The 25,199-nt window shown below is 38.5% G+C and overlaps 1 protein-coding gene across 9 annotated transcripts in view; it reads right to left on the bottom strand.

Annotated features, from left to right (window-relative positions):
• The window catches only part of Mef2c (myocyte enhancer factor 2C), a 143,147-nt gene that overhangs the window by 7,496 nt on the left and 110,452 nt on the right, over positions 1–25,199 (bottom strand). For all 9 annotated transcript variants that reach the window (XM_028760069.1, XM_028760075.1, XM_028760074.1 and 6 more), the window contains 3 exons: positions 6,639–6,811; positions 3,752–3,881; positions 3,042–3,177 (listed from right to left, as the gene is read on the bottom strand). In XM_028760069.1, the coding sequence (XP_028615902.1) occupies positions 3,042–3,177; positions 3,752–3,881; positions 6,639–6,811 (439 nt within the window). The remainder of the gene's footprint in view (positions 1–3,041; positions 3,178–3,751; positions 3,882–6,638; positions 6,812–25,199) is intronic.

The raw sequence follows: 25,199 nt of genomic DNA, 5'->3' as shown, positions 1-25,199 counted from the left end.
GCTGGGATTATAGGTGTGCATATAGCTCTCAATTCAGCCTAATCTTGTTTTTAAAGATTGATTTGTTTTTATTTATGTGTATATGTGTATGTCTCTGTGTGGGTTTGGGTATATGTGTGCAGGTGCCTGAGGAAGTCAGGAGAGGGTGTTGTATTCTCCGGAGCTAGAGTTACAGGCATTCGTGAACCACCTGGCATGGCTGCTCTGAGTCTTCTGCCAGACTAGTAAACACTTCTAGTTGCTGAGACATCATCTGTCCAGGCTATGCAGTCCTGACTGGCCTGGTACTTACTATATAAGGAACTAACTTGGGACCACATGCAGTCCTTGAGCCTAACCTTTTAGACTAGTATTTATTCGATCTCCCTTCTCAGTATGGACTGAGTCCTGTTACCACCACCACCAACAACAACAAAATGCTGTCCCCTTTCTGGGAAATATTGTTCAGAAAGCAGGTTGTCCTTTTCTAGACAACAATCAAAAAGCATCTAAAAATCAAGGGTCGTTCCTCCAAAATGTTCAGTTCCCCTCCAGTCATGTCTAGTTCTACATAAAATTAACGTATGCTTCTCATCTAAACTCATTGCATAGAATGCATGCTACATCATTTACGAAGCCTAGCCTTGAAGACAAAGTGAACTTTTCTTTTCACAGACAAATATGAAGAGTTCTATTATAGTTTTGCAATTTGGAGAGAGAATTATAGTAGCCACTTTAGGCTTCTGGGAGTACTGACTTTAGTGGAGCTAAAATCTATCCCATTCTTTGCTTAAAATACAGTATCTCTCCAGAGGATGGGCATTAAGTGCAGGTCCATGAGATGGTTGGACTTGGGAAACAGATCAGTCCTTTTAATCTTAACCGACTCATTTGCTTGGAAGCTAAAGCAGTTTACATACTTTCTTTTACAGAAAAATCAAAACTTGGGGTATTCAACCAGTTTGTAAGGAGATGTGACAGCTCATCTGAAGACACCTTTCAAGAAGCCACTGTGAGAGAGAACTAGGGAGAATGTGTGCAGTGATAGAAGAGGGGTGGTGCTAGCAGTGAAGACATATAGACAGGGCCATGCTTTCACTCTAAGGTGTAGGGACGAGATTAAGAGCAAGTGCATATCATACATTAAACTCAAATTATGCACATAATGATTGGTTTGTAGGGATGGAGTCTTCAGCTACTTCAACTCTGCTTTCTTCTACTCTGAGGCGCCACTCACTCCCTTTCCTTTTGAGCCTAGCAGAAATTATGTTTTCTCCATGTGCTAGGTTTTTAAATTGTGGGTGTGGTCAAAATAACAAATACGTGTATAACCTCAAAACTAAAAATGATCTGGTGTTACAAGCAAAAGAAAAGTGATAGTCTAATGAAATGGTGTGACTTAACTGTTTATTGTATATTTATTTATTCTGCGTATGTGAGTGCAAGTGCATGAACACCTATAGTAGCTGATTCTCTTCTTCCACCATGTGGATGTCTGCAATCAAAGTCAGGTAGCTTGTCACAGCTGTTAAGTGAGGTTTGGTGACAAGCACCTTTACCCCTTGAGCCATCTGGCTGGTTGTTATAGGACTTTTCGACATGGATAATATCTTACAGGGGGAATGGAATTTAGTGCTATGATAGATGAATTTAGGGAAAGATGAGAAATGAACAATTCCTCCTATTATTGCAAAGAGGTAGGTCAGTGTGAGTACACATTATAAACTTGTGTGGAGGGTATTATGTATTTGGTGGCAATTTCCAGAGAAAAGTTATTGCAAGCAGAATCTACTTACATAATTAGCACCAGAGGGAAAATTTAAATGTCTTAAAAAAGAAACACATTGTAAAAAATGTAAAATATAAAAAAATGTTAAAAACCTTCATACATCTTTAATGCCAACACTTTCAAGAAATCACAGCCATCATGCAACTTGAATTTGTTTTGTTGTGCACATGGAAGGCTAGATTTTCCATGACAGTGATTAGTTAGAGGGCTAGCCATAGCATGTAGAGACTGCTGAATGATATTTCAGAACTCTGATCTGTTATATTAATACCAAATGATGTTCAGTGTGGGAGGCCAGACAAGAAGGGAAAGAACGAGGAGGTTACAGTGACCATTAGTGACACTTATTTTCTTCACTACCGCCCTAGGCATACAGATACAAGACTACTTAGTTAATATTACTAATTAATAACTAAAATGGCTTAGTAGAAAACTGAAAGTGAGTATGTAGGATGTTTCTAAAATATGACAATCTATCTTTAAGTAGATATATCCCATTTTCTTTTGAAGATTAACCGAGTTCTGGAATTGTTAGTTAAATTTAAAGTGAGGTGTCTGGTTTGACTCTTATATGAAGGGGTGCAAATTGTTCATTCAGGGCATTTTTGAGTTTGAACTTCTCTATAGATAAATGACAGAAGTCATCTGTGACAAAGATATATCTCAAAGAGACCACAAGGGGGCAGAAAGATACATACTTTGACCAGAAAACAACAAAAGTTATTTTTATGCCCAATATTCAATAATTAGTATTGCATGTGCTAATTAGTATTTGTGCATGTATTTTAACACAATAGCTATAACTAGACAACTATGCTATTATATATGTTACACATATTTAAAGCCTGTATAGAAATTCAGCATTTGATTCTATGAACAGTAGGTTCATATTAGAGGAAATCATGTAGTTTTTGCTACATAAGAACATCAGCTCAAAAATGTAAAGAATTATAACTATAAATACTTCCAAAGTTTCCATAAAAGCTTCAAAAATCTAACCCAAACCTTCACTGCTGACAGAAGAAGGAGGAAGCAGACCCTTGAGCATTAAGGAAAGACTATAAAGATTGTGCCTAATCATTAGCACTTGCCCTTCACCAACAAACACGGGAAGGAATATTTAAGCTATTGAAATATGTGATCAGAAAGTGGCTCTCCAGGAAATCAAATGCTATGCCCTTCAGTGGCATAAAAGCACATTGTTGAAGACAGGTCTTTATCATTCAGAAGATACAGTCTCTGGTTGTGATATAAAGATGTAACTATTGCTTACCCCAACTGACTGAGGGCAGATGGCGGCATGTTATGTAGGTGCTGCTGCTGCCAGCCAGTTACAGAGCCGAGGTGGAGCGCACTGGCAGTGTTGAAGCCAGACAGAGACGACAGATCTGCGCTACTCAGAGAGTATTCTAGACAGGGACGAGGGGCGGCAAGGAGAGAGAGAGAGACACTTAATTAGGAGACTGTCAGACGGTAAGCAAAATCACACAGTTTCAACCTATAAAACATACTTGAATCAAAGTTTTCGATTTGGGAAAAGAAGGAAATAAAACACTAGGGATAATTTGAATTTAAAAAGAAAAAATATTATCCATCTGAGTAAGTACGTCACAACAGATTCAAAGTAATAGATCCTGCAATGTTAGTGTATTATACTAACTTTGTTTAAAAGTGTAAAGTATCTGTATATTTTATGGTCTAGAAATAGTTTTTAAATGAAAAATCCTCAAGAAAGTGAGCTTTCTATTACATTAAAGAGATAGGAGCTCAATTTCCTTGAAATATTGAATTCAATTTGGGTAAATAAAACTTCCTAGCACTTAAAGAGGAGCACTGTAGATAACTGAGTAAGACAGAGGTGCTGGTACCTTGCATTCTGGACACAGGCACCACATGAGTTCCCAACAGGGCAAAGAAGATAATTTTTAAAATATGCTTTTTAAAGTGTTTACTGTAATATTTGCACATAGCAAAGCTACTCACCAGTACCATATGTTGTTGAAATGGCTGATGGATATCCTCCCATTCCTTGTCCTGGTAAAGTAGGAGTTGCTACGGAAACCACTGGGGTAGCCAATGACTGAGCCGACTGGGAGTTATTTATCCTTTGATTCTTTTAAAATAAATAAAAGGACATTATTGATTAAAAAGTTAAAAATATCAGGTCTCACTACAAGTTTTTCATATAAAGAAATAAGTTGGTACAAAGCTCATGAAATTAATCATTTAACATGTGTCTCTATGAACTCTGCCAACCCTATCATTTACAATCCTTCAAGAGACCAGCTGTTGCCATAGTAACCCATTACATCAGTATCTCCTAGGCAACTGAACTAGTAACAAGTACCATAGCTTTATTATGGGTAAAAACAGACTATGTTGAGAACTGATGAAATATGTATACTGTACTGCTATTGTTTCAGTTTTTATTCAAATGCAAATTAAAAAATTAAAATCAACTACGGTGGGTTTTATGATCAGTTCTATGTACAGCAGAGCTGACAGATATGGGTCATGCTATACTATGACCAGCAGGTGGCACTATGATCACTTTCTTCTGCTTCTAAACTTCCTTGCAAAAGGATAGCAAAGTAGCTAATGCCAGTATTTAACTCCTAATAGCCAGGAGGTAAAAGATGCATATGCTTAAAATGATGGTATTTTACATCTTGAAAGAATAAGCATTTTACTGTTTAATAACTAAAGATGCATTTTTGTGTTTAAATTTTAGAGTAAGTTCAGTCTTAATATTTAAAACATGGCCTTTAGTTAAAAGATGGGGACAGAGGAAAAAAGCCCACAAAAGCCAGATATGCTTTTCTACAGGCTGCCAATGATCCTAGAAATTAATAGTGTTTAAGCATAATCAATACTCTCATTCAGTGGGTAAGTTTTAAAATCTTTCTGTTTGAGCATAGCTAACTCCTCTCACTGAGGTAGTTTTATCTTCCCAAACATGTCCTTCGAGGGAAGGGACATCTCCTTTCCACTTACCAACAGAAGGTCCACATCCTCAGACTGAGAGCATGGGGAAGGAGGGAAGGAGTTTATTAATTAGTGTCTGTAAATATTTATAACTGTGAAAATCTTGTCAGCTAAAGAAGAAGAAGCATCTTCTGATAGACGTAGCAGTTTAAACAGCTTTGCAAACCGGATGCCAAAGACAACTCCTTAACAAAGACATTCTTTGTTTCCCTTAGTGAGGTGTTCCCTGTCTCAAACCTGAAGACGGTCTGTCTGTGTTGCTGCACAGGTCAGTGTCTCCCTGTTTACTGTTGTGCACCGTATTTTGATAAAAAGATAATAAGAATAAACTTTAAACCCTACTTGCTAGAGGGGAAGGGAGTCACAACTGACAAGAGAGAGAGAGAGAAAGAGAGAGAGAGAGAGAGAGAGAGAGAGAGAGAGAGAGAGAGAGAGAGAGCGCTGATCTGTCACTCGCAAAACCATGGAAATGTGTCAGTGTTAAGGGATGTGGAATACATTTGCGGAGAGACACTTTTGCCATGCCTGCCCCACACTTGCTGCATCACCGTGGGAGGTTTCCTTTCTTAGACCCAGGCTCTTCTAAAGGGAATGTCACATGTTATTTGATTTTAGATAGATGCGCAAAATGAATATAATAATAAACCAATCAGTTCACAAGACTATTTTACTCCTAAGCATGGTACAGAGCAGAGAATTCTAAGGGGGAAAAACACAAAACAAAACAGAGAGAAAGAAAATGTTTGTGGAATAATTTAAATCTATCTACTAGGTCTTTGTTATACATGTTCTCATTGTTAAGTTTTGCTGATTTGGAGGACACTCTGTCATCTATCTATCATCTATCATCTTATCTATCTATCTATCTATCTATCTATCTATCTATCTATCTATCTATCTATCATCTATCTATCTATCATCTATCTATCTATCTATCATCTATCTATCTATCTATCTATCTATCATCTATCTATCTATCATCTATCTATCTATCTATCTATCATCTATCTATCTATCACCTATCTATCTATCTATCATCTATCTATCTATATCTATCTATCATCTATCTATCATCTATCTATCTATCTATCATCTCTCTACCTATCTATCATCTATCTATTTATCATCTATGTACCTAACTTCCCACCTTTGTTTTGAGCTTCATACCACACCATTCTTTTCATCTTATGCACAAGTCTCAAAGCAAGAAAACAATACAGCATGAGATTTTATATATGCTTAACTTTATATTTTATATCTCTATATTTTCACTTAAAAGCTTGCTACTACATTTTTTTTTTTTGGTTTAAAATGTAACAATGATTCTCAAAATTTCTTGGGTTCTGAGAACTAGTAATTTTCATAAAATACAATAGGCAAAGATTAACTGAGACAATGCAAAGACATACATATGATGTATTAGATACTAAAGAAGTGTTATCCAAGAAAGGATTTCCAGTTAATATAAGAAATTTCATTTCGGAATCAGGGACTGTTTTTCAGTGTTAGTCAGCATCCTGAGAACATAAACAGCTCAATAATGTAAAAATTCTTTCACAAGACAACTCATAATTACTCTTACTATGGATTATGATTTGATCACAGTTAGAAGTATTTTTCTAAGTATAAACATAAATGGAAGGCCTTAGAAAGAAATGTTTTTTCTTATTCCAGAATGACAATCTAGAAGAAGAGTTTACCAGAATTTTTTAATATAGAAAAGGAAAATGCAAAATCAGTGACTACAATCCCATCAATATGATTAAACACGTCCTCAGGCAGGAGTGTGAATTGTCTGGGATGCCCTAAGAAATCCATATCTAGACAATTAGTAAACACAGACAAGGTCTTATCAACACACATTAAGAACAGAGTTGTGCATTACCACTGACGGCATCGTGCTCTTGCTGCCGGGTGGGATAAGAACTCGGAGATCTGGCTTACGATTGTTCATTCCTAGATTCATAGGGGGAGGAGATTTGGCTTGTATATTCTTGTTCAGGTTACCAGGTGAGACCAGCAGGCCTGGTGAGTTCCGGGGGTTGCCGTATCCATTCCCTGTTAACACAAGAGATGACAAAACTCAGGGAGCAATCCACAGAACTCAGAGAGAAATCGAGGCTCATGAATATTTTTAAAGAACAGTCCTTTGAGGATAAAAGGGTTAACTTAGCTGTGAGTCATACAGACCAACACATGAAGGCTGACTGACCTAACCTCTGTGTGAAAGGCAGCTTGCCAGTTCACTGTTTCTTATACTTCGAAAAGAATATTACAAACTTTTTTTAAAATAAGAAAGCAAATCTTCATTAACTTGAACAGAAATCTGCATATCATATGCTTTTAAAATTTATTATTATTATTATCATTTGTTGTTGCTATTATTCCTCCCCACCCCAACTCCCTAGAAGAAAGTCAGACAGCCAGTTAAGAATCTAAGAGAAGTGCAGAACTGGTCCACACTTAATTGAGGAGTTTGGCCAAGGCCGGCTGGAGTGACTCACTCTTTCAGTTCTTTGGTTTGGGTTTGAGTCTGTGTATCTGTGTGTCCTTAGATGAAGAAGGGGCAAGGCTCCAGGGCTGTGATTTCTAGGGCAGGCAGGAGGAGGGAAGGCTGCACACAGTTTGCTCTTCAGTCTCCTCCACTCTAAGTGAATGCTCTTTCTCCACCGCCTTTCTTACTTCAAGTTTACCCTCCTCACCAAGTTCAGCACACAGCCTGAAGCCTTGCACATTTCTTGCCCATAAAAATCTTCAAAAGTGACAGTCCTCAGGCGGGTAAGCTACATTGCCTCCAGGGAAGTGCTGACTCATTCAGACACAGGGAGAGTCACTAATTATGAAGACTTACGGTTCTCTTAGAATTTGATATTTAGCCTCCTACTAACAAAGTAGGTACTTGAGAACCTCCATTTTTCTACATTTAAAACACACTACCCCCCCCACACACACACATAGAAACAGCTGAGATGTTGGCTTGAAATCATCTTGAAGTGGTATAAGAGTCCACCTGGAAAGCTATCTGTTGGTTTCCTGAATGCAAATAGGAGAAACCTACTGCTGGATTCAATAATGCCTCCTAGAAAACTAGCCAGTTGTCTTCCGAGGATCATTAAAGGAAACAGTTAAGCGTTCTTGCTATAGTCATCATTATCATCATTATAAAACACAACTATCCATTACCTTTAGAAGAATGAGACCATGTGCTACTCAGCAAGGAGGCAAAGGCAGCCTTGGAGGGCTCTGAAATTTCCCTACAGTTAAGCAATGCACACTCGTGGAACATGTACAAACAAACAAGAAAACCAAGGGAAAAATGCTTGTAGAATAATATGGATTATACATTATTCAATATCTGTGGGAGAAGAGATTCCCTAATGCATGTTTAGGAAGAGGTAGGAACTAATGTGCATTTCAACAAGAGAGAAGAAGGAGCAGATAGGCAGCTGACCCTGGTGACTGGGTAGGGTGAGGGCAGAATAAGAATTTTACCCAAAATCCTTAAGAAAATTGGGAGGCATCTGCTTACAGGGGAGCCAATGAAAACAGGGTTCTCTTTGGAAGTGCTCTTTGGAGAAGTTGGTCAGTGGAGACTTCAAATTCTATGATGATATGTTAGAAATGGAGAACACCCAGAGTCTCAGAACAGTGATAGAACTGGTTCCTAAATGGTCAGACATTTATAGGCACTGGAAAGGGTGGTCTTAGGAAGCCTGGGTGTATGGATCATTATTGAGACTATAGCAATAGCATCAGAAAGAAAACAAGGCATTGGGAAAGGAAAGCACAAGAATGTTTCAAGGCGATATTTATGGAAATGTTTTGCTATGTGAGTATTAATGGTACAAAGTCATGGTTTCATTATGACATGCTCACACATTTATACACCATACTTTGATATGTTGCCCTCTCTTGTTCCTTCTACACCATGTTGGCTCCTTCCTTCCCAAACTGTCCCTCTGGGCACTCTTCAAATTAAAATATATTTGGGTCATGTGGTCCAAAACACACTTCTTCTTCATATCCAATTCATTTACCTGCCTTGTTTTATAAATAAATAAATAGGCTGAACATATAAAAACTGTGCAAGGTTCAATCTTGGAATTGGATTATGGATAAAAAATAACAAGTATCTTGAGGTAAAATGAAAATAAAACAAATGAAACACCCCCAAAACATATGCCAACTACAAAGTCATTGTTTAAGAAATTTGCACTGAATTTGAATACAAATTAGTCTTCTATAATAAAACATCAAGAAAAGTTGCTAAATTATAGCTAAATATGTCAAATCCCAAATCATCTGTTATAGTTAATTTGGACAGCGTTTGATGGTAAAAGTTCTTATATGAAACAATACATTTACCCTTTTTCACTAAGAGAAATATAAACAAATTGTATTCTCTAAGAAAGATTATGGATGAGCTTGGATGCTCAGAGGACTTTGTGTTTAATGAGTCTCCCTGGAACATCACTGTGTTAGGGCTTTTGAACTGTATAGTTGCCTACACGAAAGAAAAGAAAAAGACCAAGACATCTGCAGCATGCATGTCTGTCTGCAGAAGTTTACACACACACACACACACACACACAGAGAGAGAGAGAGAGAGAGAGAGAGAGAGAGAGAGAGAGAGAGAGAGAGAGAGAGAGAGAGCGCAACAGGACAGGGCGACAGAGGGAGAGACAGAGAGAGACAGAGACAGAGAGAAAGAGAGAGAGACAGAGAGACAGAGAGAGAGAGACACGTGTCACGTATATGTTAACCCTCTGTGAGATCTGGTTTAAATAAACAATCAAATGGAAAATTAGCCAAGTAATTTCAAAAGAAGAAGAAGAAATGTCAGTTAAGCAGTTCAGTGAAGCCTGAACGGATGAGAAGAAACTAAAATCCTGCCTGGGTAGACGCTGATGCTGGTTTGCATGGAGCAGTAATTCTGCTAAAAGGAAGTAAAACCACTTGATAACATGTGCCGTCCTAAGATAGGACAAACATGGGGCCAGTGTGAGAAAGGGGAGAGCTTCCCAGAGGCTGTACAAAGTCTCTTCAAAAAAATTTTCTATGGTAAACTCAGAGACAGTCCAAAAAAAGCCCCAGTCTTTCTGCCCACATTTTCAAACAGCGATCTGGAGTGGCAGTGGGCAGTGCGGAGGGAGAGAGGACACATACATACATGGTTTCCACTCAGTAAACACCCCAGAAGTAAAAAACGGCATCAAAAATCATTCTATGTCTCTCTTGAAATATGTGCTGCTACTTGGAAATTACACAATTTTAGAAGATTAGTCACATAGTTTTAAGGTGTCATGTACATGTTAACCCTGTGTGAGATCTGGCTTAAATAAACAATCAAACGGAAAATTAGCCAGGTAATTTCAAAAGAAGAAGGATAAATGGCAGTTAAGCAGTTAAGCATGACACTTTTTTACAGTTATATTTTTGGAGCATAAAGTTATTTTTTATGAACAAATAAATGCTATTTTTTATGAGTGAATTTCTGCTATTTTTAGAATATTGTGCCAGCTAGCATTTTGGAGCAGCATAATAACCATTTCTGTTTCCAGCCACCAAATTGTTATTCTTTTGGCATAATATAGATTCAGGAATGTGAGACTGTGGACCCTAGACCAGTGATATTGAAACCTACCATTTGGAAGTCAATGATGAATGCATGTGTGTGGTTTATTGCTAAGAAGAGCCTGCATTTAAGTTGGCTGGGAAACCACAGCCTCCTTCTCACTCAGAAGGCTTTGGCGTGTGTGGGGGCTGTCGTCCCACCTTAAGATAAATTCACCGGAGAGCATGGTCACATTTAACTTCAGTGGCCCAGGAGGTGGGAAACACCACCTCTCAACAACCTTCTAATATACAGATTCAACTTTCTTGATGCTATGTTTTAAAATTATACTCCACTTGGACAATTGTCAATTTAGACGTGACCATATGCAGATGTCACATTCCTCTGACCACTTAAAAGGGAAAAAATTATAACATATGGTAAATGGATTTCCTGATTATAGATTATAGGAAAATGAGGGACACACTGACTTTAGAGTCCAATGAAGCTTCATTTGATTAAAAATATTGTTTCTTATGAAGCAGTTTAGGCATTCATGATGTAGTCTTATGAAGGATAACAGATTCCACCCCTGCTTCTACAAGTATGTAATAAACAAAATCAGTGTAAATAGTCAGATTTGAAATATAGCACTAATTTCCCCCTACAGTTAACTTGAAAACACTTTTCTGCTTTTTCTACTTCATTTGATCTTACTCACTCCTACTTTAGGAAGTTGTAAACTCAGGGAACACACTTCTGGTGATAGCCATTATGAGGCACGCACTTGGCTTTGTTGCACAGCGCCCTGTGAGCACGCTCTCTGCTACGCCCACAGCACTGCAGGTTTCTTAGATTGGACAGTTAGGCATTATGAGCCTTGTTATTTATTCTTTGCTTGTCTTTTTGGTTTAACTTTCAATTATAAATAAAACCACATAACATTAATAAGCACAAAGCTGAAACTAATATTTGCATCTGAGGCTCATTCTTGCTCTCTTCCTTCCTTCCCTATATCCTACAAGATACCAAATCTTGTCCAATTTTCTTAAGATAAAAATGCCTGTTTGCATTTTTTATTGTCATCATTTTTATATAGGCTTCAATCCCCATTTGACCAAGTCTTTCAAAATCTTCCACCCATTCTTTATTCTCTAGCTGAAGGATCCCTCTCCATCTCCTAAATTGAGCTTCAGGAAAGTCTGAGCTATATGCAAACTTCTGTGTAGACGTGTGATGTTGGCCAGCACACTTGGGGGCAGTGCTCTAAACTGGCCCTTCTGTCTAGTTCTTTTTCTCCATAGATTGTTTAACACAGTTGAATCAGTACACTGCCTGTCTCTCAGGGCTTCCTAGAGCCGACTCGTGCTGTCTAACCTTATTTCCAATGGCTGCAGCCAGGCTCATATCCTCTGAATATGCCCGAGTCTTCGCTCTTTTGGTTCAATGATGGGCAGTGGTCACTCTCCTGTTTCATTCAAATTTATCTTTGAAGGATCGGCTTCAGTGGCAACTCTTTCATGGTGCTTTTCAGAGAACTTCTGTCTATATTGCCCTGACCCCTCTCTAACTTTCTGCTGCAATTAGAGACTGCTCATTTCAGTAATGTTTCATATATTGGAGAAACATGCAAAGCAAGAGGTAAGTTACTAGGGAACAGTAGATGACAACTGAAGATGTAGTAAATGACTTGTTAAACTTAGTCACTGAGGGTCTCTCCACTTTATGTTACTTGTAAAACTTTTCTATTTGAATCATCATTACATTTTGGTGGCCAAGCACCAATAAAACAAGCTATCAACCATATGACATGGAAACAAGGCGACTGTCCATCTGCTGAGTTTGCTTATAGGAGGTAACTGAACCTTCTTGTCAGTTTGTCATGCCCATCGGCCATTCTGTAGTGCATGGCAATGTGCTACTTGGGGCAGGATGACATTTCTCCCAAGGTGGGCATTTCTCCCAAGGAAACAGAGACTTCGGAGGATACTGAACTTTCTGATGACAAGTGTTTTTATTGCCATAGATTCTCTCTTAATGTAACTCTCAAAAATTTACTTAAGTAAAACTTTGTTAAAAATGGTGGGCAGTGTCCACTAAAGGGAAATAGGGCTTTGTTAGAAGGTTGAGAAAGACTTTTCAGAGATAGGGAATGCAAAACCTTGAGGTTGCTGGATCTTTACAATTTGAGTAGGAAAGTGTTCTGTGAAGGTAAAATACTGACTGTTTTAGAATATGCAGTTTTCAATATTGGAAAAAATGGGATTAGTCAATGTAGTATCTTGGAACATGTTAACTGTTTTTTAAAAAATGTATTTTATTTTTTAAAAATTGGATATTTTATTTACATTTCAGATGTGATCCCCTTTCCCCATTTTCCCCTGACCCAGGAACCCCCATTCCATCCGCTCTCCTCCTGCTTCTATGAGGATGTGCCCCTGCCCACACACTCTCACCTCACACCCTCGAATTCCCGTACACCGGAGCATCCAGCCTTCAAGGGATGAAGGACCTTCTCTCCTACATATACAGCTGGAGCCATGGGTCCCTCCCTATGTGCTCCCAGGCTGATGGTTTAGAATCTGGGAGCTCTGGTTGGTTGGTATTGTTGCTCTCCCCATGGGGCCGCAAACCCTTTCAGCTCCTTCAGTCTTCTCTCTTACTCCTCCATTGGGAACCCCATGATCAGCTCAATGGTTAGCTGTGAGCATCCACCTCTGAATATGTCAGGCTCTGGCAGACCTCTAAGGAGACAGCTATATCAGGCTCCTGTTAACATGCACTTCCTGGCATCCACATCCATCCTATGTGCAGTCACCAAAGGTAGACACTGATGTGGAACATGTTAACTTTATACTAAACTCTTACTACCCTATAGAAAATGTGCATCCAAGGAAAGCTTCTGAGTGGTTAGTATTGGAAGCATAACTTGGTGTGTTACAAAACAAGTTCTTAAAAGGGGTTAGGCTGCTCTTAGGGAAGCTGAGATGTGCAGAACATATTAAGCATGAGGTCTAGACAAAACAGCAGAGATTGTTAGTTTACTAGCAGTCAGGAGTTGGCTATGAAGAAGGCTAAGCATATCAACTCAGGTTCTAATGATGCTTCTATCAAAGTTCCTTCAATTGGAGAGAGCTTTTGCATTCTCAGTATTGTGTTAGGCCAGAGAAGCCTCAATGTAATGTCAGAGGCATACTTTATCAACTGGCCATATAACAATAGCAACAATAGCAACACCTCAAAGCTTCATCTGTCAGTCATCTGACATCAAGCTGACATTAACTCTCCGCAGCAGTACCAGGTACCTCATAATTGCCATGAGTTAGTATCAAACATGGACAGAAAAGACCATTGATCCTCACAAGAATAATCCTGTGAGATGTTAAAAGTACCTTATTATTTGCATAATGAAAAAAAGAGCAAAGAGCTGGAAGGCCTAGTAACCTGCTCAACATCAAAGAACCATCCATCTATGGAGGCATAATGTGAACTCAAGCAGTGTGTCCATGCCCTGCATAAGCCGCCTTGTTCCCTGAAGATCAAGCTCTGAATTAGAAAGGCTTTTACATATTGTCTCACTCTGAAGGATTACAAAGGAAGAGAACTGTGAGGCTGGGGACAGGGGACTTAGCTGGTCTAAGACAAAGGAAATGTGGAACTTTGAAGGCCACATTACTGGGCAAGATAGATAGTAAGAATGATACTGTGGAGGGGAGCCTAGGAACAGAGCACTTGCCTGGGATTGGAGAAGCCCTTAGCATCACAAGATAAAATCAAGCAAGGCAAAATAAGGCAAAGCAAACCAAGACATGTTAAGACTGGCTTGGGAGACAATTTATATAGAAATGCAGAGAATGGTGATGTGGCGGGTTCTATTTCTGGTCTCTGAGAGTACATATGATAGCTAAGGTGTGATGGGTGTAGACACACGATGCGCTGGGGCAGCTACCAGTGTATTGTGTTGGGTGGATGACTAGATATACATTATAATGAGATTCTGTAAAATTTTTATCAAGAGTAAAGATATTTACCAATTTAATGTCAATCGAAAGGAGCAGCTTCTATTAAAGCCACTTAACCCAACCAAAAAATGTCTAGTATCTTAGAGTACCTATTAGTAGTTCTTTGATAACAATCTCTAACTTAGAGGTGTTATCAGAATTTAGAATTACCTTGCGTGGTAATTAACTAGTAGCATCAGATTTGGGCCAGTTTGGGGCAAACTGCAACAGGGAGACATTAAGACAAACACACAGCTAAACATTTCATGGATCGATTTGTTGCATTTTCCTCTGCTAAGTGTTTGAGCCACTTAGACTTCTTGTAATTTTAATTTGTTTTATGCTGGTGATTGAACCTAAGACCTTACATATGCTAAGCACATGCTCTTCCAGTGAGTTATGCCCATAGCTCCTTAATTTTTCTTTTATTAGAATCATTTTGAAAATACTTTCCATACATTGCCTAGTTAAATAGGAGCTGCCATATTTATGTAAACACTGTCACCACCATCAACTCATTTTACATTTGACTTTTAAAAAGTTTTAAGACTACAAGTTAGCTTTTTAACAAAAGGTGTTATTTTATTTCTCAAACCTGCATATATCTTTAAATAATGATCTCAAACTGTATATAGTCAACTTGCAAAGCCTACCCCATACTTTACTGAAAAGACATTCTTGATCAATTTCTTTGGAGGAGGACTTGGCTTTCTAAATTCCAGTCTTATATTACTATGCGCTGAATGCCTGAACCCCATTAAGAATTTGAAAAAAGATGTGTTTTTCAGCTGTTATAAATCAAAATAAGGGTTTTTATTTTAATTTATTTTTTTAAAAAGAGTTCGTTTTTATGGATGGCTCTAAGAGAAGAAGCAACCACATGACATTTTGGGAAGGAAGTCTGGAAATGATGAAAGTTTCCGTATTGCCTGCTGTAGACGGACGGAGTCAGATCTCTGGTTCTTGTCCTACTAAAGACTCCTGATTACAGATTCCTATCCTCAGAATTCTGTTTCTCCTCTTTCTGAGGCTTCTCAATGAAAGTATAATAATGTATAACCCTGGACTGTGAAAAAAATCTTGTGAAGCCCTGTTTCCTCTGTGGGTTTCAGGAAACTGCACTGAGATAGACCACTTTGGGGGCAGTAAATGATTGGTGGAAGACACTCTCCCTGCTTTGTTGCGTCAGCAGATGGCCAGTCTTTAGGGGGCAGAAGCTAACATCATGCTTCTCTCTTTGTTTTAAGAGAGGGTGTTTCACTGAGCCTGGAGACCACTGAGTTGACTAGATTGCCTAGCCAGGGATCTTCCTGTCTCTATCACCCAAACATTGGGGTTACAGGCATGCACTTCCAAGCCTGTGCTTTACATAGGTTCTCTAGATCTGTCTTGGCTTCTCATGTTTGGGTGCCAAACATTATGCACTGAGCCTTTTTCCCATGGTACTGTGTTTTGCTATATACTTTCTGTGGAAATCACAGCTTTATCAGTCAAGGAGGGATTAGCTTTCACAGAGCATGTGCTGTTCACTCAAGATGCTGAAGTAGAAGCAAAGGGCTCCCACTTATACAGAGTGGGTTCCCCAAGAAAGGGGAGTCCATGTCAAGGCATGCCTGTGCTTTCTTTTGTCCTAATTATCATGCGGGCCTTGCTTTGTCACCCAACTTTTAATGACTGAGAAAACTAAGGAGGAATCCACAATCCCTGGGCAGCAAATGTGAGAGCTTTGATACATGTCCAAACGCAGGCCTCCACTGCTTCACTACAAAGGCCAGATGTTTGAAATTTAGCATGCTCTGCATATTTTCCCCATCTCTGAAAAATCCCTCATTCATAAGGTAGGAAGAGGAGGACAATCCGACTTCCCATGCACTCGGGCTCTCAGATTATCCTCATGTTTGGGTACTGACTTACTTAAAGGATAGTTTTTAATGGCACCACAAAAATGCCATCAAACTTCACTATCTTAAAAAAAATTCCGTTTAACCATGAATGATAGATTTATGACTCATTTAACTGTTCACTTCTTGAGATTTTTTGGGGCTGTCTCTTTGATAAAAAATGAGGGGGTGTCTTCATTATTGACACAATCGTTCATTCTTTCAGTCATTTTTTTCTAAACAAAAATATTGAGACAGTATAAATTAGGGAGAACGTGACAGAAGAGAAGGAATAATGACTTGTGGTTTTAACATTTACACAACTGCTTTGAACACATCCGAAGTTCATAATGTTCAAAGAGAAATGCGTGGCACTGTGCTTGCTGTGCTCACATGCTGCCTCAGAGTTAGTAATGTGCTCGCTGCACCCACACTCTCAAGGATGCAGCCTAGACCGGGTGTTGTGCAACAACTGCTCCTGCTCTCATACCGTGTACTGCACATTTAGTGAAGCCACACTTTTTCTTGGTTAGAAAACCAAGGATATGGATAATTGTGACACTAAGAAAAGTCAACATTTATTAACAAGAACTTACTCTAGGGCAGGAACTGCGCTGATGCTTTGTGCTGACTATCTCATGCGATCATTTCCTGCATCAATCTTACACAATAAAATTTTACACTTCTTAAAGACAAGAATGTCAACTTTAAAGAAGCTTGAATACCAGGTATATCCTTGGGTTATTTTATTACTTTCAACGTATGCCAATGTATGCATATTTTCCCAAAGCAAGTAATTTCCAAGGCAAAACTCTGCCTCATGACCTTATTGTTTTCATTAGACTTAATATTAGAGTTAACTAAAAATTGTTTTTTCATGTTTGTTATGCAAATGAGTACAATCTTGTCTGAATATGTAAATTACCCAAAGACAGACTTGCTCCTGCTGCTGTAACATCTGTGTTAGTCCAGTCTAGTTAAAAAAAAAAAAAGCAGAATCCGTTCTTTGGCATAGTGTGGATGGGAAACTATGAAGGAATGACATAGTGCTTAGGAAGACAGTTGAACACTTCAATACAATTCAAGACAATTGAAACGGTTTCATCATACGTAGATCTTGTGCATCCTTAGCACTCAGGACACTTTGAGGAAAACTAAAACTGTTGCTCTAGATTTCAGCATCTCCAGTTCTATTTCTTTAAAACAACTAGTGTCTCCCAAACAGGAGGTGCCATGATGGCATACTCATTGAATTGAAATTCAATTGAAGTCTAACTACAAAATTTAAGTTTTTGGCAAAATAAATTTTCCAAATATAGAAAACTATGCTCTTGGCAGTCTCATAGCCTTAGATGAAGAAGCCCATAGGAGGTAAGGCATTGATTCAAGAGAGGTACTTTTGAACCATGCCCTCCTTCAGCGGCTGCTATCTACTTATGCATAAAATAATTTTTTCATGGTCATATATATCTCTATCTATGTATCTCTATCTCTATTTCTATCTATATATCTTACTGTGTTATCCACAAATAAAATCTCAGGGTAATGGGATGGTAAGATGGTTCAGTGGATTAAAGTACCTACTACTAAGCTTGCTAATCTAAGTTCAGCCTCTAGGACCCACATTATGGAAGGAGAGATTCAACTCTTTTGAGTTGTCCTCTGTAAACCAGGCAAGTGCCATAGCATTCCCCCTAATGTACAAGTAAGTGGATAACTGTAAAGAAATCTATATAAAAATTAAATATAAGCTATGGAAAGCAAATCTATCTATCTATCTATCTATCTATCTATCTATCTATCTTACGGTAATATCATAATAGGGCAAAGAGAACCAGGAAGATAGGGTTGTGGACCAGGTAACTAAACACACATTCATGAGAAAGGGAGATTCAGATTTTAAATAAAACTAATATTTAGAGGGGAATATTAACTGTTTAACCTTAAAATAAAAAATATGAATGTTTTATTAGCAGTCTCACTCTCATATCAAGTTTATAAGATATGAATGAAGATGTAAATTTTCACATTCCTTTACTAAACATCAATGATATTCAGGTGACTAAAAAATACTCTGAAAGGTGAGCATAGTGGTACATACACTTCAATAGCCACAGGTAATCAGAAAGACCAGTGATGGGAATCACTTCAGGACGTGAGCTCTCACTAGCCTGGACAACAGGATAACACTGTCACAAGCAAACATAGTTTTGGAAGGCAGAACTACTCATTAAAGAAGTGCCCCACCATCTGCTTAAAGAAGGTAGAGCAATGGTTCTCAGTCTGTGGGTTATGACTCTTGGGTAGGTATCTAACAACCCTTTCACAGGTTCGCCGAAGACCATCAGAAAAGACAGATACTAGCATTATAATTTATAGCAGTATGATCCATACATAGCATTACCATTATGAAGGAGCAACAAAAATAACTTTATGGTTGAGGGTCCCCACAACATGAGAGTCACAGCATTAGGAAGGCTGAGACCCTCTGTTATAGGAAGCTATGACCTGAGAGATTTTCCTTTTCTTTCTATGCAAGTCAAACTCCGTAGGAGTTAAAGCAGAGCCCAGGAGTTTAAGGTGGGCCTTACGTGCTGAGCTAGCTTGTGGCATTTTCTCTTAAGTATCTCTTTGGACCTGCCTTCCCCAGACTAGTGTCAACCCCTGGAGAAGGGTGGCAAGTATCTGTTTTATCTATAACCTGTCAGGTATTGCACATGGACAGTGGACATTGATTTTCCTGGCAGTGATTGTGTACCATGTGTTCTAGCTTACCCAGTTAGAAGAGCAAGCCTTCTGCCTTCCTAATGAATCTTGCTAACCTTGGTTTAGGTTAAAAATATCATTGGTATTTAGTTTCTTAGATAATAATAAGGCAAGGCTGTAGGATCTTTATTTATGTTTTGGAAACTTCCAAGGTAAAACTGAAAGTGAATTTAGAGTTTCTTTTTCTTTCTCTTACAGACAATACAAGCTAACAGATAATACTTTTATAGCAGAACATAACAATTAGCCTCAGGACAAATTCCCTCATATGCTACCTAATAATATTTTTAAGACAAAAGTATGGCTGGTAATGTACCTCAACCTCCAAAATGAATTGAAATACAAATTATATTCTCATACTAAGATTAGTTTTCTTATTTGAGAGCGATCAATTGGTGTATTTCTTTTCTGGAAACTCTGAAATTTGAATTTTGTTGTTGTTTTTAAAGCAAAATGTCAACTTATTAACCCATCTTCACAAGTTGAAATTTTAATCCCTTCATCAGTTTTTAAAGTTCATTGCGTAAGAATGTAGTAACGCGTTCGGGGAGACAAAAGGCACCTCAGAACTTTTAAAGCACTCCAGGTTCACGATTCATCTAAGTCAGTTCTATACTGTAGTGTATTAATTTTATTCTTTTCACTGCTAAGTGAAAAACTGTTTTTCAAGAGAGAGTTTCTCTGTGCAGGCCTGGCTGTCCTGGAGCTCACTCCCTGTATAGACCAGGTTGGTCTCAAACTCAGAGACCTGCCTGCCTCTCTGCTACATGAATTTTAAGAAGTAGAAACTTTTGTGATTATGCCTATACAGAACACTGTCTGTAAATGGATTATAACAACGATTGTGTAGTTATTGTAATTATTGTGTCAATAATTGTGTTTTAGCTTCACTCTGAGTACTCAGCTTAATGTGTTATGAGTGAAGGTCTCCCTAGGCCTGTTTACAGTCTGGAAAGCAGATCCTGTTACTTGTCTCTCTATGTAGCCATGGCGATACATTGCAATCCACAGATCTCCACCTATTTAGCTAATGTAAATTAAGCATTCCAGAAAGTGGCAGTGCTTGACAACCAAATGCATAAAATAGTAAACAATTGACAACCAAATAAGAAAACAGCTGTTGGTTGCTTTTTAGAAAAAATGATATGTAATTTACAATGAATGCCAATTAAAATTATTAACCAATATACATAAATTTTCTTTGTCTTATTGTCAAGTAGCTATGTGGATTATCATATTTTTTTTTAATTTTTCAAAATGATTTCTGAAGCTCCTCCTTAGCCAGATTAAATCTTAATCATGAATCAGTAAGTATGTGAGCCTTCTGCTCTCTAAAAAGTAAGCATATTAATAAAGCAAAACTAGAAGATATTCATGTTCATGTGATAGAGCATGATCCAGCACAAGGTACTGCTGTGCTAATGGTTATTTCCATTAAATGTGATGATTACAATAAAACCTCAATGGAACTTGATCTTACAATCATCAATAACCACTTAGATTAACATGTTAAGAGCTTTAATGTACAGAGACATGACAAAATGTAATTTTAAAAGCAGTGACGTCTCGATTTGGTTGTTGAAAGGAAAGGGATAAGTCGTGGATGAGTAGCTGTCAACTGAAAGCTAGAAGTGTCACTGTTACTAATGTATTGTAATGACTTGCTGTATATATCCCTTGCACGAAGAGCACAAGCCCATTTCATTACTGCTACAGTACAGCTTGCCTTCCTCTTGGTAATTATTTCAATATAAGTGATGATAAGGGGTTCATTGTTTTAAGCAGTGATCTGTGATGGTATGAGATACCAATCCACATTTTCACTCTCTGTTATATACTAGCTATTTCATTCTCCCCCAACAAAAGTGTCAGAGAATGAAGTAAAACCTTGGTCTATCAGACTATGGGGCTCAGCCATTTTATCAACATTCGCTTTATATTAAATCAATACACTTTCTTTGTAAAGAACAGATCAAAGGTTTTTGTGTTTAAAGTTACAGTTTCTTTGAAATAGTCTCACTTCCAGTATTATTACTATAGCTTTGTAGCTCAGAGATTGGTGCTTTATTCAGTGAACAAACATTTACTGAGCATCTTCTGTGCACTAACCTTTATGTATTGAGCAGAGACACAAGCTAAGCCTGCTCTGCCCCAGACAGCTGTGTCGGGGAGAGATATGTGCAGAGTTAGCAATCACAGTGCAGAGAGGCCTTTAACGTCCGTGCAGGTGTGGCACACAGTGCACAGAGAGGAGGTGCAGGGCTCTAAATGGCTGAACTGGATTCTGAGCAATGGCCAACAGTGCTCAGGAGCTCAAAGCAAGAAACAGAGGACGAGTTAGGAATGTATGGTGTTGGGAGAAACACTGCCCAGGAAGTGACAGCATAGTGAGGCAATTAAAAAAATAGTTTCTGAGGACGATCTTCTTGGGTTCTACCTCAGACCTTTAACTACCTCCCTTATGCCTTGGCTTACCCATCTGTAGAGAGGGTACAACGGGAGCATCTACTTTAAAAGACAGCTATGAGATTGACTGAGTTACATTTTTTTATTTTGTAAAAAAAATTCCCATTATGAATTATTCAAATGCTTGTTATTGTAAAGTTAGAGAAAAAGATGCTTTGGATGGCAGTGACAGAAAAGGATGCAAGCTGGGAAAGTAGGAGGGGTCAGAGAGAGATAAGCAGCTCATGGTTAATCCTGATGACATATATGATGACATATAATTATTCTGAGGCATTGAGAAAGTCTGATCAGATGCAGGGAGTCTAGAAGGGGATGTGGAGACTCTGGAAACAGCCCGGGAGCAGAGCTGAGTCTGAACCAGGACACTAGGATGGGAATGGAGAGAGAGGGTTGTCCTAGGGAGGATCCCGGAAACAAGAGTTAGCGGGACTGGGTGGATCGCAGGATAATGGCATATTGGCTCAGAAAATGTCTACATGTGACCAAGCTGAGCTGAGAAAGAGAATGCTTGTCTACTTGGTTAGAATTCTTAAGGCACACAATAAAGGTTACTTCTTCCCCTTGAGAAACTGTATCTTTTTTAAAACTTGATTTTGTAAAACAAACAATAAGAAGTATATAATTTGCTTGCAGTCTTGTCATTTGGCTTTACAGTTTCTAAGTCTGAGACCTTGAGTATAAGTGACAATGTTAAACATTTGGAAGGTAACTTTTGGTAATTTTGCTTTAGTTTTCTTCACTGAGAATGCAGACTTTCTGGCTGGCCTTGCTTCCCCTTAGTGCTATGTGATTCTCTGACATCAGCACAGATATATTCAGCCTTGACATATGATACTAGCTGGAATCAAAAAGAAGGCGGAGATGAGTGAGCTTGCAAGCAGGACATGGCTATGCTCAAGACTAAACGGCATCTGTACCAGGTGTTCCTTAGAACCTCGGTCAAAAAGGGCTGCTTGCTCTGCCTAAAAGAAATTGTTAAGTAGTTTTTATACAATGATGTAGAATCTATGAAAATTATACATGTATGACTATGACATATCAGGAAATTATATTTAGTAATAGTGTACAGTCACAGATTTTTCTTTTGATTCCTTCTATTTCTGTATCTGTGTGTATGTAATATATGCATGTATGTTTCGTATAGGTGTGGTCACGGGGGTCAGTGCCACAGTCAATGTCAGGGCAACAACTTTGAGCATCGGTCTCTGCCTGAAACAGGGGCCTCATCTGTTGCTCACTGCTGTGTATGTCCAACTAGCTGGACCATGAGCTTCTGCACATTGTCCTGTTTCTGCCTCCCATTTCTCTACAGGAAACGGATATAATTACAGATGCCTCAACGCTTAGACGCTCAGGCATGCTTAGCAAGCAACTTGCCCACTGAGCCATACCCCAGCCTGAGCCAGGTATTTTTATTTATTTATTTATTTTTTCTTTTCTTTTTTTCTTTTTTTAAAAATTTTTTCTCAAATCATAATTAATTCACACAGGGGTATAAACACAGAAAGGCAGGATGTGGGGAAGGGAATGACACTGGAGTGTGGGTGTTCAGGGGGAATACAGATATCTTCAGAACCGGGTATCAGCTGGGTGAAGGTTCAGGGGACAAGTCACTGTGACTCTGCCTATGACTCGCTTGTCCTTATCTAAGTTGGTATTGTCTGCCAAGGCTACCTATTTACAAGGTCTATGACTACTCAGGCTTATAAATTTTCACAAAAGCTGCCTGTTGACATTAGCTTATAGCCAACTGTTTTAATGTTTTTCCACTGAGACCCAAGACTTGGTGTTTGTATACATGTATGACAGGCCTATTGCTGATTTTAGGCCTATGGCTGAATTTAGGCCTACAGTGTGTAAGCAGGGCTGCCCCTGACATCTCCTCCCTTCTCTAAGTATAGAAGGGCTGTGGCAATTCTAAACTTGCGAAGACGGGGATAGAGGCCTGACCTCCAGTATTTGAAGGGGACCTTGTAATGGCTCCAGTCCCCCTGTAGTTGTCCAGTGAGGCATGAGTGCCATACCTGTCCCAATGTCTTTTTCCTGGAGAGGGGATACTTTTGACATCAACCCCTATGCAGTCAGGCTTGTCCCTCAGGGAACCCAGATAGATATTTTTAGACCTCCTAAAATTGCAAAGATCCTTATTGGACTTGATTTACTCTAGTACAATAGAAAAGACTGTATACAGCTCTTGACTGTGTACATCCCTCAAAGAAGAAGGTTGCCTTTACATAGACAAGACAAGGAGGGCTAAAGAGAGCATGAAATAGGTAGTGAAGCCTAAGAAAAATCAGAGAGAGAAAGAGACAGATGAATGCTGGTACAAGAATTGATTTGCAGCCTCTCCAAGGTTGTCAACCCTATTTCCTCCTATCTTGGGACCATTATTTGGATTCTTTTTGCTTTTTTCTGCTGGTCCCTGGTTCTCAAATAGGCAGACTAACTCTGTGATACAACAGATGAATAATTTGGTAGCAAAACCTACTCAGATACATTATCATAAGTTAGCTATGGAAGACCACGAGACTCAAGATGAGGTTGTTACTTTATACAGGGTGTTTCCAAAACCCATCTCCACCCAACCTAAAAGGGGGGACTTCTGCCCCTAGACCAATCAGAGAGGGACCACCGAGAAACCCCTCTGACAGGCGATCTGAATTCTTGCTTAGGCTGCGAGGCTAAGCACTGCAAGGGAATATAAATAAAAGATAAAAATATCTATCTGGGTTCCCTGAGGGACAAGCCTGACTGCATAGGGGTTGATGTCAAAAGTATCCCCTCTCCAGGAGCCAGGTATTTTTAAATATAAGGAATCTTATGCCTATGGCATAGGTTCTGAGGTAGTAAGATAAATTTGCTTAACTCCCGAGATCTTTTTAATGACCCTAAACTCTGTATATGGAATTTTTTATATTTAGAAGACTGGATATCTGATTTGTTCTTAGAGAATAATTACATTTACTAAGCTGTCAGGCAGTTAATAATAAAGCAAAACTGAATCAACACCTTTTATTTTCAACATCAGAGTCTAAAGTATTGTTGCTATTTAATAGTAACAAAAGACCATTTGCATCCAAATTTAGTAACCCAAGGTTTTTTTTTTTTACCCACGTTGATAAAACAAAAAATTGAAAACATTTTTATTAACCTTTACTTCCATTACTGGCTGTTCCTTTAATAGTAATCAAGCTAGTTTACTGAAATGCCAGACAAAGTCACGACATGGAGACTCCTCTGCTTGGGTTATGTTTTGGTCTTACCCAACCAGAAAGTGACAGGTGATTACTCAACTAATCCCACCACTGATCGAAACCCCTGTGTGGCTAGGACTCCAATCCAGGAAACACCTGACTGGACTTGTTCTGGTTCTTGAGTTTTGAACTTATTACTTGCAAAATATTTTCTGAGGACAAAAAATTGAATATGAGAAATTCATTGTGTAGAAAAACGCTATTGAATCTATTTACTAGTTTGGCTGTACTTAATTTTTTATAAACTGTCTAAAATTAGGAGCTACTGCTATTCATCTTTTCTATTTACCTTCTGTGTAGTTCTGGTACTTTTCTGCATCACTCACTGTAGCTGTAAAAAACTAATACCCAGAAGAGATACCACCTCCAGCAGGTGTATGTATAAAAATGTTTTTGTATGCCAATTTTCCTTATCTTCTTTCTTATAATTAGCAGGCTATTATATCTGACCCGAGCAAAATGTTTTAATTAGGCTGTCCATGCATATTTCAATAAACTTGATTTTTTTGACACTTCAAACATAAC

This window comes from Grammomys surdaster, unplaced genomic scaffold, assembly GCF_004785775.1.
Source record: "Grammomys surdaster isolate TR1022 unplaced genomic scaffold, NIH_TR_1.0 126391, whole genome shotgun sequence".
NCBI classification, from domain to species: Eukaryota; Metazoa; Chordata; class Mammalia; order Rodentia; family Muridae; genus Grammomys; species Grammomys surdaster.
This window is presented reverse-complemented; position numbering and strand designations above follow the sequence as displayed.